The 12,877-nt window shown below is 44.7% G+C and overlaps 1 protein-coding gene and 1 long non-coding RNA gene across 4 annotated transcripts; one reads left to right on the top strand and one right to left on the bottom strand.

Moving 5' to 3' along the window:
* Positions 1-3,814: 3,814 nt before the first annotated feature.
* On the bottom strand, positions 3,815-7,519 carry LOC117865550 (uncharacterized). Of its 3 annotated transcripts, none has more exons than XM_034749771.2 (7): positions 7,006-7,519; positions 6,593-6,721; positions 5,928-6,090; positions 5,190-5,834; positions 4,629-5,079; positions 4,420-4,501; positions 3,815-4,258 (listed from the first exon to the last, which is right to left on the bottom strand). In XM_034749771.2, exons 3-7 carry the CDS (start codon positions 6,058-6,060, stop codon positions 4,043-4,045), a joined length of 1,527 nt encoding a protein of 508 aa, XP_034605662.1. In that variant the 5' UTR covers positions 6,061-6,090; positions 6,593-6,721; positions 7,006-7,519; the 3' UTR covers positions 3,815-4,042. The 3 variants fall into 3 exon arrangements, with proteins under 3 accessions (XP_034605662.1, XP_034605663.1, XP_034605661.1); XM_034749772.2 differs by having other exon boundaries at positions 6,619-6,721; XM_034749770.2 differs by lacking the exon at positions 6,593-6,721 and having other exon boundaries at positions 7,006-7,508.
* On the top strand, positions 5,989-9,317 carry LOC117865551 (uncharacterized). The gene is made up of 2 exons (XR_004642559.2): positions 5,989-6,109; positions 9,013-9,317. It is a non-coding gene; the product is annotated as an uncharacterized lncRNA (long non-coding RNA).
* Positions 9,318-12,877: the final 3,560 nt, after the last annotated feature.

Below are 12,877 nucleotides of genomic sequence, written 5' to 3'. Positions count from 1 at the left end.
AGGAGGGGTTTTACCCTACTAGTTATATATTAAATATTAAATAAATATAAGAAAGTTTACAAGACAAAAAAAGGAAAAAATGCAGGAAGCTATGCAGCCATTCAATTTGAGTGAGATGGAGATCCTAGAGACCATTGATGCCTAGGGGTGGCGGACTAGAATACAATTTGAGTGAGGGCAGGTGCTCTCACTCAAATGAACGTAGGTCTGCAACTACTGATGCCCGAAGTAGTGGGTAAGGCAGAAGCATGTGTTTCCACCTTCTCTATGAGCGTACGAGGGCACATGCATGATAAAAATCGTTTCAATTTCTCACATTTTCAATTACACATGTCATGACATGTATGGACCTCTTTGATTCGATACTATCATTATGTGCTCCCTCCATTTTAAAATGTAAGTTATTTTGACTTTTCTATATATATTTGTTTTGATTGAAGTTCTATATACATATACTGTGTTATCTATCTAGACATAACCCTATATTTAGGTGAATAGCAAAATCCGTATATCTAGAAAAACCAAAGCAATCTACATTTTGAAGTACTGATCAACTTCCACATGAAAAAACTAATATTGTTTGATCCACTCGTATAAAAAAAAGTGTAGATGTTTGTATGTGTGGAGAGACATTCTAGAACGTGATTCAATGTAGTCTAGAAAAGCAAACCTAAGAAGAAATAAAATAAACTTTAGGTTGTTTCTGGTCCACTCTTATGCATGTGCAAACAAATAGTTCCTTTTTATAGAAACTTTAGAACATGGATTTAGAAATTCTTAATGTTTATTCTCAATAAGCATGCTTGCACATTTTCAAGCGTGTCCAACGTGACTGTAAATTTGTCAGTCAAAGCCCTGTTTTAAAATGGAAAACTAGATTACTAAGCCATTGGATTATGTTTAAATTGGATTCTAAATTGACCAAATGTTTTTCACGAAGGAATCATCATTTGGCAAATGGCCTCTGCTACTCGACTCTACCAAAACAAAAGGGCCGTGCTGCTAGTCGCTAGAGGTTTTGCAGGGCTGAAATGTAAAAATGAATAACAGAAGATTCTTGTCTTGCAGATGTGCAGGGGGGTTATGTTAAAAAAAATATATACAGGGGGCTTTCGAAAATTCAGCCGTCTCTCTCTCTCTCTTCCAGAGTTCCTGTAGTCCGCTCGAGTTCCGTTTCAGACGACGAGCCAGACCATCGATGGCGGCACGAAGCAGAGTGTGCGCGAGCCGGCGCAGGTAGTAGTTATACGCCTGAGTGCCTCTCGGCCTCGCTCTTGGACGGCTCCCAGACGCCGGACGGTTGCCGTTGCCGTCGGAGGGGGAACGAAGGAGCCGGCAGTGGAGAGCTGGAGATCGAGCGCGGGGAGGCGACGCCTGTGGCCCAGTTTTTGTTCGTCGGGGACTCGCAAAATCGCAATCCACATGCACGCCCCCGCAATTATCCGAGAAGATCGATCCAGCCTGGCAAAATGTCGCTGGGATCTTCACGTTCCCCCTCAAACCAAGGTAACCCTTTGCCTTCCCTCGAGCGGTCGAGCCGCTTCGTCCATTTGCGCGGTAGTTCGGTGCTTTTGCGGTGAGATTTAGTGTGCAATTGCCCCCCTGTAATTGCGAATATTACAAGCTTCTGGAAGACTACGCGATGGTCTGTGTTTTTGAGACTTCCATCCAAGTGATCAGAATGCCTCAACCTGAATAAAGCAGGCAGAGTGACACAAACTGCAGATTTTACCGATCTAATAGGCTGTGCTCATGTCTGTTAATTATACTTCTTTTTAGAGACAGAGAATTTAAACATGGCTATCCAGTCACTGCTTGTGATGCATTATTGCTGATGAGCCTTTGTGTACTCAATCCAACAATTGGAATACAAAACAGGGGTGTATGCCATGTGCTAAAGCTCGATCGAGATAAGCTGGTTAGACTCTGCATATTAGTTTCTTTCCTTGATCAGTCATGCTTTGCTAGTGCCTATCTACAGGTAAGTGATCATGCTATGCTAGTGTGCATGTCAACACTTGTTTTCGTGGTGCAGTAATGCTTTTTTACTGATACAGACGTGTTCATAGTTGCATAATTAACGTGCGCACTAGTTATGCTTGTTACGTATGCAACTATAGCCTCCAAATTAAAGTTCAGGATTAAGACTAGCTTTGGTTATCCGCGTTGTGCAGTAACTAACGCCTGGAAGATCTGTGTGTTTTGACTCAAGTTGGTAGTGTACAGTTGCAACTTCCACATGCAGGGTTTACTGTTTCAGTCTAACTTCTACAAGACTGCAAAGTAATAATATCATGATGTAGAGAGGCCGTCCAATCTTTTATGTTGACGGTAAAGGGTGCTCCAGTCTCTGAAAAGTTAGAACCACGGTAAGACGATCAATTCCTACCCTGTCAGCTACATTTGGAGGTTTTATCTTGATTCGTTGTTGTCAGTGTTCAACAAGAGCTCTTCTTTAACTTTGCATACCATATTTGAGATATTTGTAAGCACATTCGTTGTTGAAATATTCGATGCTCTATGTCAGTGGTACAGTCTTGTGGACGTGTTAGGACATAGGATAACCAGATAGGCAGACACTTCTGTCAAACTGGGAGCACTTGGAGCCTCATAGGGTGCTTTCCAGCCCTCAAGCTTTGAGAAACATCATCTACTCCCTCCGTTCCAAATTATAAGTCATTCCAACTTTTCCTGGAGAGTCAAAACATCTCAAGTTTGATCAAATTTATACAACAAAGTACTAACATTCATGATACCAAATAAGTACCATTAGTTTCTTCATTAAATAATTTTTCATAGTATATCTATTCGGTGCCATAAACCTTTTGACCCTCTCTATAAATTTCATCAAACATAAAATAGTTTGACTCTCCAAGAAAGTTGGAATGATTTATAATTTGGAACGGAAGGAGTACTAATATGTGTTAGATGCACAGAAAACCATGTACAGGAGGTTGTCAATATGGGCTTACTAAAATGCTAAAAGGTTGCACAAAAAGCTTTGCTCCTTTTTAGATTGATGAGATTGAGGCGTAATGTAGCTTATTTTGATCACCTTGATAAAAACAAATGATTCAATTGCTTGGAAGAAATCATGTTGATTTATTTCAGTTGCTTTTGCAGTACTGGAAGAAATTACAAAATGGAAATGTCAACTTTGCTCTGATTGATGGCTAATCTGTTCTGAACCGTGGAGTTACAACTTTGCATCAACTCATTGCTGGCAAGTGGCAACTTTGCATCAACTCATTGCTGGCAAGTGGCTACTACTCTTTTCTGAACTGTGAAGGTACAGACATGTTCGTCACTGAAACTGAGCCCGTTTACAAACTTTACAAAAGCTTTCATTGCACTTCCCTCGTCATTTTTTGATTGTTGGTCCTTCCATCTCATTTCTTACTTTGAGATTTACTGCTCAATGCGCTGTTTGATGCATTTTAGGAATTTTATAATGCATTCGGAGATCGAACAGTCCAGAAATAGCTTAATGGAGAAGAAAGGAATTAAACCTATACCTTTGTAGGCCACCATGTATTCTCTGCTGTGATACAATGCTTTTTAGCGAGCAATTAACCGCTTGAATAGCCCGACTGAGCCCCTTAGGATATGGGGTCATGACTAGCCCTGAGGCATGTCATGACCTGCAGCCAGGATCATCACATCAGCTAGCTCTCACTTAGTCAACTAATGAGAGGAAAGAGGAAAAGTAACTTATTAACTAGTCATTGAAGGCATTTACTGACACAACCTAACCATTGTGGTTGAACCCTGTAAATGTGGTCAATAACAGCTGATCATCTCTGTTTTCTACGGATTGAGAACTTCTTCTTCATCGACCAACAATTAACTTGGTGCTTTTTACACTGGCCAAGATTTTTTTAAAAAAACATTGGGATAATTTACATGACAAACGAGAATGTGTTTGCATCTGAATACCTAATCAGACATTCCCATTTTCATACTAAAATCAAGGAATGCTGATTTAGAGGGTGGAGCTTATATTTCCACCACTACATTCAACATACTATTTGTTGAATATCTACTAAGGTTCACAGAAGCAGCCACTGCAGCATAGGATATTTGACCTTGGAACTCTTCCTGTTTGGCGGATCTTCTCGGCCTTCTGAACTGCTATTGCTGCTTGCTGGTTCATTTTGGCATTGGCTGAAGCTCGTTTCACTTCAGCAATGCGGTGTGTCATCTCTAACTTTTCAGCCATCTTCGCCATTGCCTCACTTCTCATTCTCTCAGCATGTTCCTGCCATAAAGTGATTTTCAGTGTTACTAGCAAATTACTAGATATGCAAGATTAATGCATTCAAACTTTTAGTAAGAATTGAATGCAAAGAAAGCCAGCCCTGCTTCATTTCGAAAAGAAGCCAGGTGCACTGGGGATAAACATGCAAAGTGGAAATGCACCTCTATTTTTCTCATTTCGGATTCAATTTTTGCTCTTTGACGACTTTCCCAAGCCTCAATCTTCACCTCTTCCTTTTTGAATCTGAGGAATACAATCTCCATTACATGATGAGATGAACAATACTGATATTTAAGAGTTTTTTTTGGTTCTATTTGATAAGTCAATGGATGAAACCAACAAGAATGATCAAATATTCAGAGAATAATACCTTGCTGTATGTTTAGTATTTTCCGCCTCCTCATATGATGCAGCACGGGCAGCATATTCCTTCTTCATCCGCTCCAAATCAGCAATGCTCGGTGCTGCAGAGACTAGTTCTAGCTCTTCTTTGCTGGCCCATGTAGCAATGTTCATCTTTCCTAGCTGTATACCAAGAGCGGCAATTTCTTGCCTTGTCTTGAGCCTCATTTCAGTATCTGACAATTCATTTCCATGTGTGACACCTTTTCTGTTGAAATAGGGCCCATCATCTGTGTTTTCTTCTCCAGGTGATGCTACTGACCTCCCTCCTACAGGAGTTGATGGTATTGAACAATTAGGGCTTCTAGTTGGTGTCATTGACCCGAGTGGAGTTCCAGTCCTTGACGGTTCCTGACTAGGTATTGGAGTCATTTCTGTGCCAACATCTCTCAGGGACACTGACTGAACTGTTGGAATAGCTGCACATAACAATTCACAAGTTTAAATAAGTTTTGAAAACAGATAACATTTAGCTTCAATATTCTATACTTCTTCATGTTACAATTACGTGCATTTCTTAGAAAGTTACCTTTCGGGTCATTGCAGGGCTTCACTTCTATTGATGAACCAGTATCAGTTGCCTTGTGATACTCCGGGGTAGCACTAGAACTACTAACTGGACAGACATCTGCATGCCTAACCAGCTTTGGCTGATACGAAGCAAAAGATAACCTCTCTAATATGCTGCGCGGAGCAGACAGAGTTGGATTCACTCTCTTCATTTTCTGCACAGGGCGACCAGAAATTTTGGGCACAATGACGCCCCTGGCTGCAGCAGAATTCATCTGGTGGACGGTCTGATTCTGTGATGTGCCCTTGGGGATGTTCTGATTAACATTCTGCCGGTTCACAATCCATTTCTCAGCATCATTCCACTTCGAGGAAGCCTGTCTAGAGAAATACCCCACTCCTGGATTCTGTGTCGACGTCTTCTCACCTCCATGGAACTCAAAGCTACTAGTACTAGCATTGTCAAGCCCACTATCACATTCAGTACTGTCTTCTTCCACAGGTCTCACTGGATGTATCATGCTCGCGTTGCTTGTTGCTGGTTGGGGAACTGAACTCTTGGAAGTGCTCTGAACCTTATTAACATCCAATGCTGAATCCTTTTCTACGGCTTCAGCTTTGTTAATTGCTGAAGCACGTTTGGTGCCATCTGAGTTGTCTGAAACTGTTTGCAAAACAAGAAGGATGTAAGGATGTGTTATTGACTTTAGCCAGGAAAAAGGGTAAATAAACAAATAAATAAGCAATTTGTCTGTACCTTCTTCAAGAACATCACAGACTAGCAGCCTGTTCTGCGCTTGTGACGCCTCAATGTTTTTTGCAGGTGATGTTCGCGATGATGAGTTGCTGGTGATAACTCTCACTCGATTGTGGGCTCCCATAATCTTCATCCTTAGCTTTGTTGGAGAAAGGGCACCAGCCTGCAGGAACCTCAAGGCTGTAAGTCTTTCCCCCTATTCGTTCAAAAAAAAGTAAGTCTTTCCCCCTAACTGATAATAATGCAATCAAGGTGGTCACTTTTGCACTACACACTCGCAAAACTAAAACCTTGGAAAATATGCTACAGTGGGAGTCAGCCAAAGGATAATGTAGCACTCTGCAGAACTAGATATGAACCACAGCTTCGTTTCCACCCAAAAAAAAAAAATCGTTTTAAAACTAGATGTGTACACAGCTGAGATTTAGTGGAAGGGTACTCCTATATCTCAGCCCGGAACAAGATGCCAAAAATCAACTGCTGCAAATTAGTGAAATCATCACAAACACTTTGCAAACTACTAGATGTATTGTAACGGCACCAAATTCTTCAGACTAAGCATTCTAGCTTAGTCGGCACTACATGGGAAAAAAGATTCTTTTGGCCCTATCGAACTGGAATTCATCGAACTGTGGTCTGAACCTCCATTTAGAAAGCAGACTGACCGGAAACTCCAGAAACTGGTACTAACATTCTACTAAGCCATTATCGGTTCATGCGCTTCAGTTCATGGTTCGTCCACTTTGTTCTCAATTTTTTCTTAAAGGAGTATCAATGGAACTCCAGGAGATTAGCTGAAATGAAACAGAACATTAGTACAGAGTACAAAGCAGCAAAAACGGGCATGATTATGTCCAACCTTCCAAATAATAAGTGAAGAAAAGAACGTGAAACTGGCAACAAGGCAAGAGTTCACATCTATTGCAATAAAACAAAGTCCCCCAAGAAAGCAAATGGAAATGCAATCAGGAAAACGAAGGGATAAAAGCTGCATTCACTTGGTGAACTACAAAGCAAATTGAGTGGCCAGCAAGTAGCTCAGATCAAATGCAGCACTGGCTTTGCGTAGAGCTCATACCTGTGCCTTCTGATGAATCCTCTCGTACTCCATTCTTCCTTGCTGGGGTGGGTGCGAGTGGACAGCGAGCAAGGGAGAGAGTGAGGAGAACAGAAGAAGTGAAGAGGGAGGAGGGAGAACACCACTACACCAGTCTCGGTCCAGAGCAGCAGGACTGGGATAGCTGAGATCTAAACAAGGCCATGTCACGTCTCGTGTTTTTTAGTCCTTTCAGAGCTACTAGACCACTAGACAGGAGTCCACAAGTCAGTGTCTCACTTTCTCTAGCCATGAGAAATTAATTCACACACAAAAAAAAGCTTTTACTTTTTTCCCTCATTACAAATGCAAATGTCTCGTCACATGAGCCCACGCAAAGCTGGCTACAAGTACTGCCCTAGAAACTCATACATGTGCAATTGAACTAGGGGTCGTACTCGTACCAACAACCTCATCCTCTTTACAGACTCGGCCTTTACCAGTAAATCACATAAGCTTTTTCCCTGTACTCAAGATTATCCTTTCTGCACAGTAGCATCATACTAGCATAACAACAGAGTTAAGAAAGTTAACCTCTTTCCTAGAGATGTGTGTACCTTTAACACTCCACTCTCCAAGGCTCCCAAACTATTGTTATTCCTTTTGGTTGGTGTATAAACTATGGTGGTCAAACAGAGGTCCCTAGGCTGGAGACTGGAACCCTACCCCTGCACGCAAGCACCAGTCCCCCCACTCGCTCACCTCCATTACAGCACACGGAGGGATGGGGCGGGACGGGGAGGCTGCTGCTGTGCCTGTGCTGCCCCGCCACATCTTTCTGTGCCAGCGTGGTTGCTGCCCGAGTGCCCGTGCCCGTGCCCCCGCTCAAATTTTTAGTGCTCCGGTCTTGGCCTTTCCACCGGCCATCTGGCCATCTCATGTCATCATGCGCTCACGCGCCCGGCGCCTCGCCCTATCCTCTCATATCCTGGGTCACGCGACCCGGTTTTGGACGCTGCCAGTGACTATGGAATTGAATATACTTCTGTCCTCTAGCCGCTACGGCGTCTGCAAAATTTGACCAAAGTTTTTCTCCCGTGGGCATCGTACGTAGTTGGTTATAATGGGTGCTGCTGCCAATGACCTCACTGGGATTTTTGTGACGACTGGCCAAGGCTCATGCAGTCATGCGTTTGGGGCCTGATTGGTTTGCTGAACCAGCCTAGCCAGCAAACCAGGCTCCGGTCGGCCAGGTTCTGTTGGTACATCCGCAGCTGATTGGTTGCTGGTTCACAGGTAGCCTGGCTCTGTAGGAAAAATGATCAGCTCACTATTATCTCGCACCGCTGCTCTCTCATCCCGCACAGGAAGTGTGCTGGCGCGAGCCAGGCCCGGGGGAAACGAGGAATTTCCTCGTACGCGCGGAGCCTGGCTGGGGCGCCTGTTTTGCACCGTTGTCCTGGCTGAGGGAAAAACAGCCAGCTGATAACTATCAGCCCCTTGGATTCGCTATTTCGCCGTGTATTGCCAGCAAAAAATGGACACGCGAGCGATCTGCTGCTTCTCTGGAGATTAACTTGTGATTGAATGAGATCTGTACTCGTACTGGTACGAACTACGAAGCCTAGTCGAGCTCATTGAATTGATGTTCGTCTATTTGATTTCGTGTACTGTGGCCTCAGGCCATTTATTGGCTTCAAACACTACTGGTAGCCTTAACACACTGTGGTCCAATCTGGTGGCCATGGTGCTTGGCCTTGGCCGGCATCTGCATTGGCACTTAAGAAGCAGCTTGATGATGTGTCGCAGTCACAGACCGAGTGAATGGTCCATCCATTCACATGTCTGATTAGTTCGGCTAATAAGGTCATGAGTCCAAATCTCAAACTCTCCTTAAAAATCACATATCTGTATATTTTCATTTGTATTCTAGTAGTAGTTCTGTAGCCATCTTTGGTTGGTCAAACAAATTATGATTAGCATAGAGTTTATTCCCAACTGATGTTTTTGTCTTGTCCTGTGTTCTGGTCCCGCTATTGTCTCTTGCAGGATAAAGAGGTATGGCGTTGAATAAAGGCCAAAACATGGAGACCGGTAAACGGTGTTCGTTAACATCCGATGGCTGCATCGTACTACAACTACTACATCGAACCCATGAATCTGCAGAAATATCAGTCTTGGAGTAATTAGCAAGATTTTCTGTCAGTGCACGACCCATTTGTCTCAGTTATAGAGAAGGAAGCAGGGTCTTCCAGTGCACCAGTTCTGTTTATCTAATGAACAGCTAATGATACTCATGAATTGCACAGTTACAATCAATCCTAACCTGGAACAGATCACAAATGATTGTTTGACGCACAAATCCATGGCGTGGGAGAAAGACTGTCTCGAGCCCACAGTCCTCGAGGCGAAAGTGGGCTCGGCACACTTCGTCAGCAAATAGTACCTAGACTAGTAAGCACACTGTATCTGTATGAACCTAGCTTACGAGTACTCCGATGGCAAGAGACCGTTAGAACAATCAGACAAAGGAAAGGAGGGCTCTCGTTTTGAGGAATTCCCCTCTGACCTGTAGTTATCGCATTGTAATTGCCTTGGGAGAATCTAGAATCTTTTGTATAGGAGTATAGGACACAACATTTCTTTGGCTGCCACTGGCAATGTGGGGCCAGGCATGCACCAATCATGGGATTCCTTTTGGACAGTACTATAGCTGATTGCAAGTTTTCAATGAGGCAGACGCCTGAAGCTGGATTCCAAATAATGCACGAGTCTCCAATAAGCTTGCTCCCTTCGGATTGATCTTGATCCACACAAGAGCGCAGCAGCGGTGTACAAGGCGACGGAAACATACCTGCTATCCTCATCACTCATCAGCGAGGGGGGGGGGGGGGGGGGGGGGGGGGGGGGGGGGTCCATGTGTCTCTGCTGTGTCGTGATTCCTGTGAACTTGGCATGTGAAGGGCAGCGGCAGCTGCACTGGCTCCGCTGTTACCGCTGTAACTGTAAACTTGGATAATGCTAGTCCGGCCTTGACAGGCCACGGATTGGAAGTTGGAAGGTGGAACCTTTCCCTGTGGATCGATCAACTGTGCCGTGCTGCATTGTTCTTGTTTCTTGTTCCCGATCCCGTGCCGCTCTCGATGAAAGTTTTCTGGCCATTTTTGTTAGCCACATTGCTGCTGTCTACCATCTCTCTGAACTCCCCATGTGCGCAGCATAACAAAGTGACTTGCAGGGCGGGAGCCTGAAAAGGCTGAGACTGAGGGCATCTTGAGGAAGAGGAGGAAGAAGGGGAAGACGAGCTGTGCGGGTGCGGCTGTGCCTGGGAAGGCTGGTGAAAGTGAAAAGCTAATGGCGGGCGCAGAGCCTTTTCAGAGGAGGTATGGCGATTGGCGAAGGTAGATTTGCTTTCTTGACGTAGGGTGAATCGATGGCGATGGGGTTTTGTAGCAGGGGGTGCGTTGCAGTGGATGGGTTTGTCAGGATTCTATTCCCGTGCACGCCGCTGATGACCCGGCTACAGTTTTCCTGTGCCGCGCTGTGCTGCAGTGCTGAAGCCTCTGCCTGAAGGTGTTCGTTCATGTCGGCGTTCAGTGTCCAGTTTGGAGGTTCGAGCTCGGTACCCATATCATCTGCATGTACTATAAATATTTGATAGGATAGTCTCATCTTTACTTCTTGTGATGAGTAGTGAGCGACCCTCTCTGCGATTGAGAACGCTAAGGTTTCTCCGAGGAGATAAAATGGTAATCCATCAGGTAACGCTTAGCCTCTTGCTGCATTTAGCCCACTCTATGATAAGCGCATGGTATTACAAAGGAAAAAAGTTCTTTTGAGGTCCCTCATCTATCGCGCCGCAGTTTCATCCCTCACGTGCAAAATCGGTATCGGCTATCCCTTAACTTTAAAATCCATTTATTTTTATCTCTCGGCTATTTAGAGAGTGGTTTTCGCAAGACATGACGCTAGGTCACATATGCCATGTGGCTTTCTTCCTCCCCTCTCTTCCTACTTCCCTTCTCTCTTCATCTAGCCGCGGATCCCGTGAAGACCTCAACCCAGATGTGGATCGCTCTCTGGCACCTCCGCGTGGTGCGACCCGTCGGGGGAGAGGACCTTATTCAGCACGCGATTCAATAGCGCCACGCCGGTTTTGAGGGACTCACCGGAGCCCAGTGTAGGGCTGTGGTAGCCGCGGAGCACGCCTGCGACGAGGGCCAGGAAAGCGAGGACGCGAAGGCCGATGCCTTGGGTGAGGCGGGGAGCTTGGAGATCTGCTTCAGGGTCCGGGGAACTATGTTGGAGTCGGAGGAAGGCCGCGAGGCCGGATGCGATGGCGGCAGTGGCGTTCACGAGGAGGCCAGCGCATATGCGAGGCGAGCGAGGCGTTGTTAGTGGCGGGCCGCCCCCTCCGGGTGGTGGTAGATCTTGTAGGCTCCCGTCGTGGCGCCCGCCCAAAGGAGTTAGCGGCGCCGACTGTAGCATCTTCCTTCCGGAAAACCTACTGATTACCTATATCAATCCCTGGATCAGTAGCTGATACACTTCTCACTACATATTAGTGTCAAAGCAATAAAAGACACATAAGATTATAGAAAATAGGGTTTTACCCTTAAGTGGCGGAGAGCGGTGCGGTTACCCATTCCACAAGCAGAATGAAGTTAGGGCACCAGATAAGTTCTAATCCTGTATAAATGAAAGCAAGCATGAGTACACTTATGAATGGTACTCAACAAATCCTAGTGTTGAAATTATATTAAATGCTGGGGATAATCAAGGAAAAGGATATAAGGTTTGTTTTTATTAATAAACCTATTTCATGCCAGGTGAGGTGAGTTTTGGAAAAGGAGAGGAAGAAACTATATTCTTTTTATGTTGTTGGCCCTAGAGGGGGGAATCTTACCTTCCCTGCTAGTTCCCAAGTTTTAAGGAGCATCAGAGAACATCAGGGTCCTTCTGGGCCGACTTATGCCTCATTCTAAATTATCCCTCTTAGGGCCGCGGCCCCATCTTACCACACTCAAGTTGTGATTTTAATCGATGGGAGATTTGACTATGTGGGTTCATAACTGTAAGCCTCGGCTATCCAGATAGATTATATTCTGTACATAGATGTGCACTTTACTCATACGTGCGATCAACCCATACCTCAACTTCAGGTGGTACTGACCTAGGAGACCCGTACCCACTGGCGTCTATTTCCAGACAACATTCCCTAACTCCATCCACATGTACGACTGGGGTCTAAATAGGGGCCGTACTACGTCCACACAGGAATACTATCCCAGAAAAAACAAATGCATCATAACGTAGCATACAATACCACCAGGTCCTTTGGACCTCAACCTATGACCCGTGCCGACCGGACCTGGGACTCTGCAAAGGTCCTGCTCCAGCCTACCTATTACCCACCGTGGCCCCTTAGGATGGTTTACTAGGTTCCGCTGGTGGGGTGTGAATCAAGGCCTCACATGGTTAGGCACTCCCGAAGGTTGTACCTTTTTAGGACGTATGGTTGCACGTATAACTAGAAAGACTTCCCGCAAGTCGGTCCTTATGTGACCGGAGTAAGCTTTTGGGACAGAATCCTCTACCGAGGCTGCTCCCTTACTCCCTTTTCCTGTCTTTAATGGTTTCTAACTCTTTAGTTGGTAGATTTTATTATAAACCTCACATCTTCTAGGATTTTCATAGCAAAATTATAATTGTGATATTCCTAAGGAATTGTATTTCTAAATGACACTTGATCATCGATCTAGTCGTGACTGGGGTCATTAATAGGATTTTTAGCTAGAATCGGCTTCAAGTGAAGGCAAGGGAGGAAATAGAGGGGTTGTCCCCATGATTTTTTGAAATCATGCAGATCCAATTATTATCTTGGTATATTTTATCATCTATATAACATAGGATA

This window comes from Setaria viridis, chromosome 7 (genome assembly GCF_005286985.2).
Source record: "Setaria viridis chromosome 7, Setaria_viridis_v4.0, whole genome shotgun sequence".
Taxonomy (NCBI): domain Eukaryota; kingdom Viridiplantae; phylum Streptophyta; class Magnoliopsida; order Poales; family Poaceae; genus Setaria; species Setaria viridis.
Note: the sequence above shows the minus strand (reverse complement) of the source record. Positions and strands in the feature narration are given on the sequence as shown.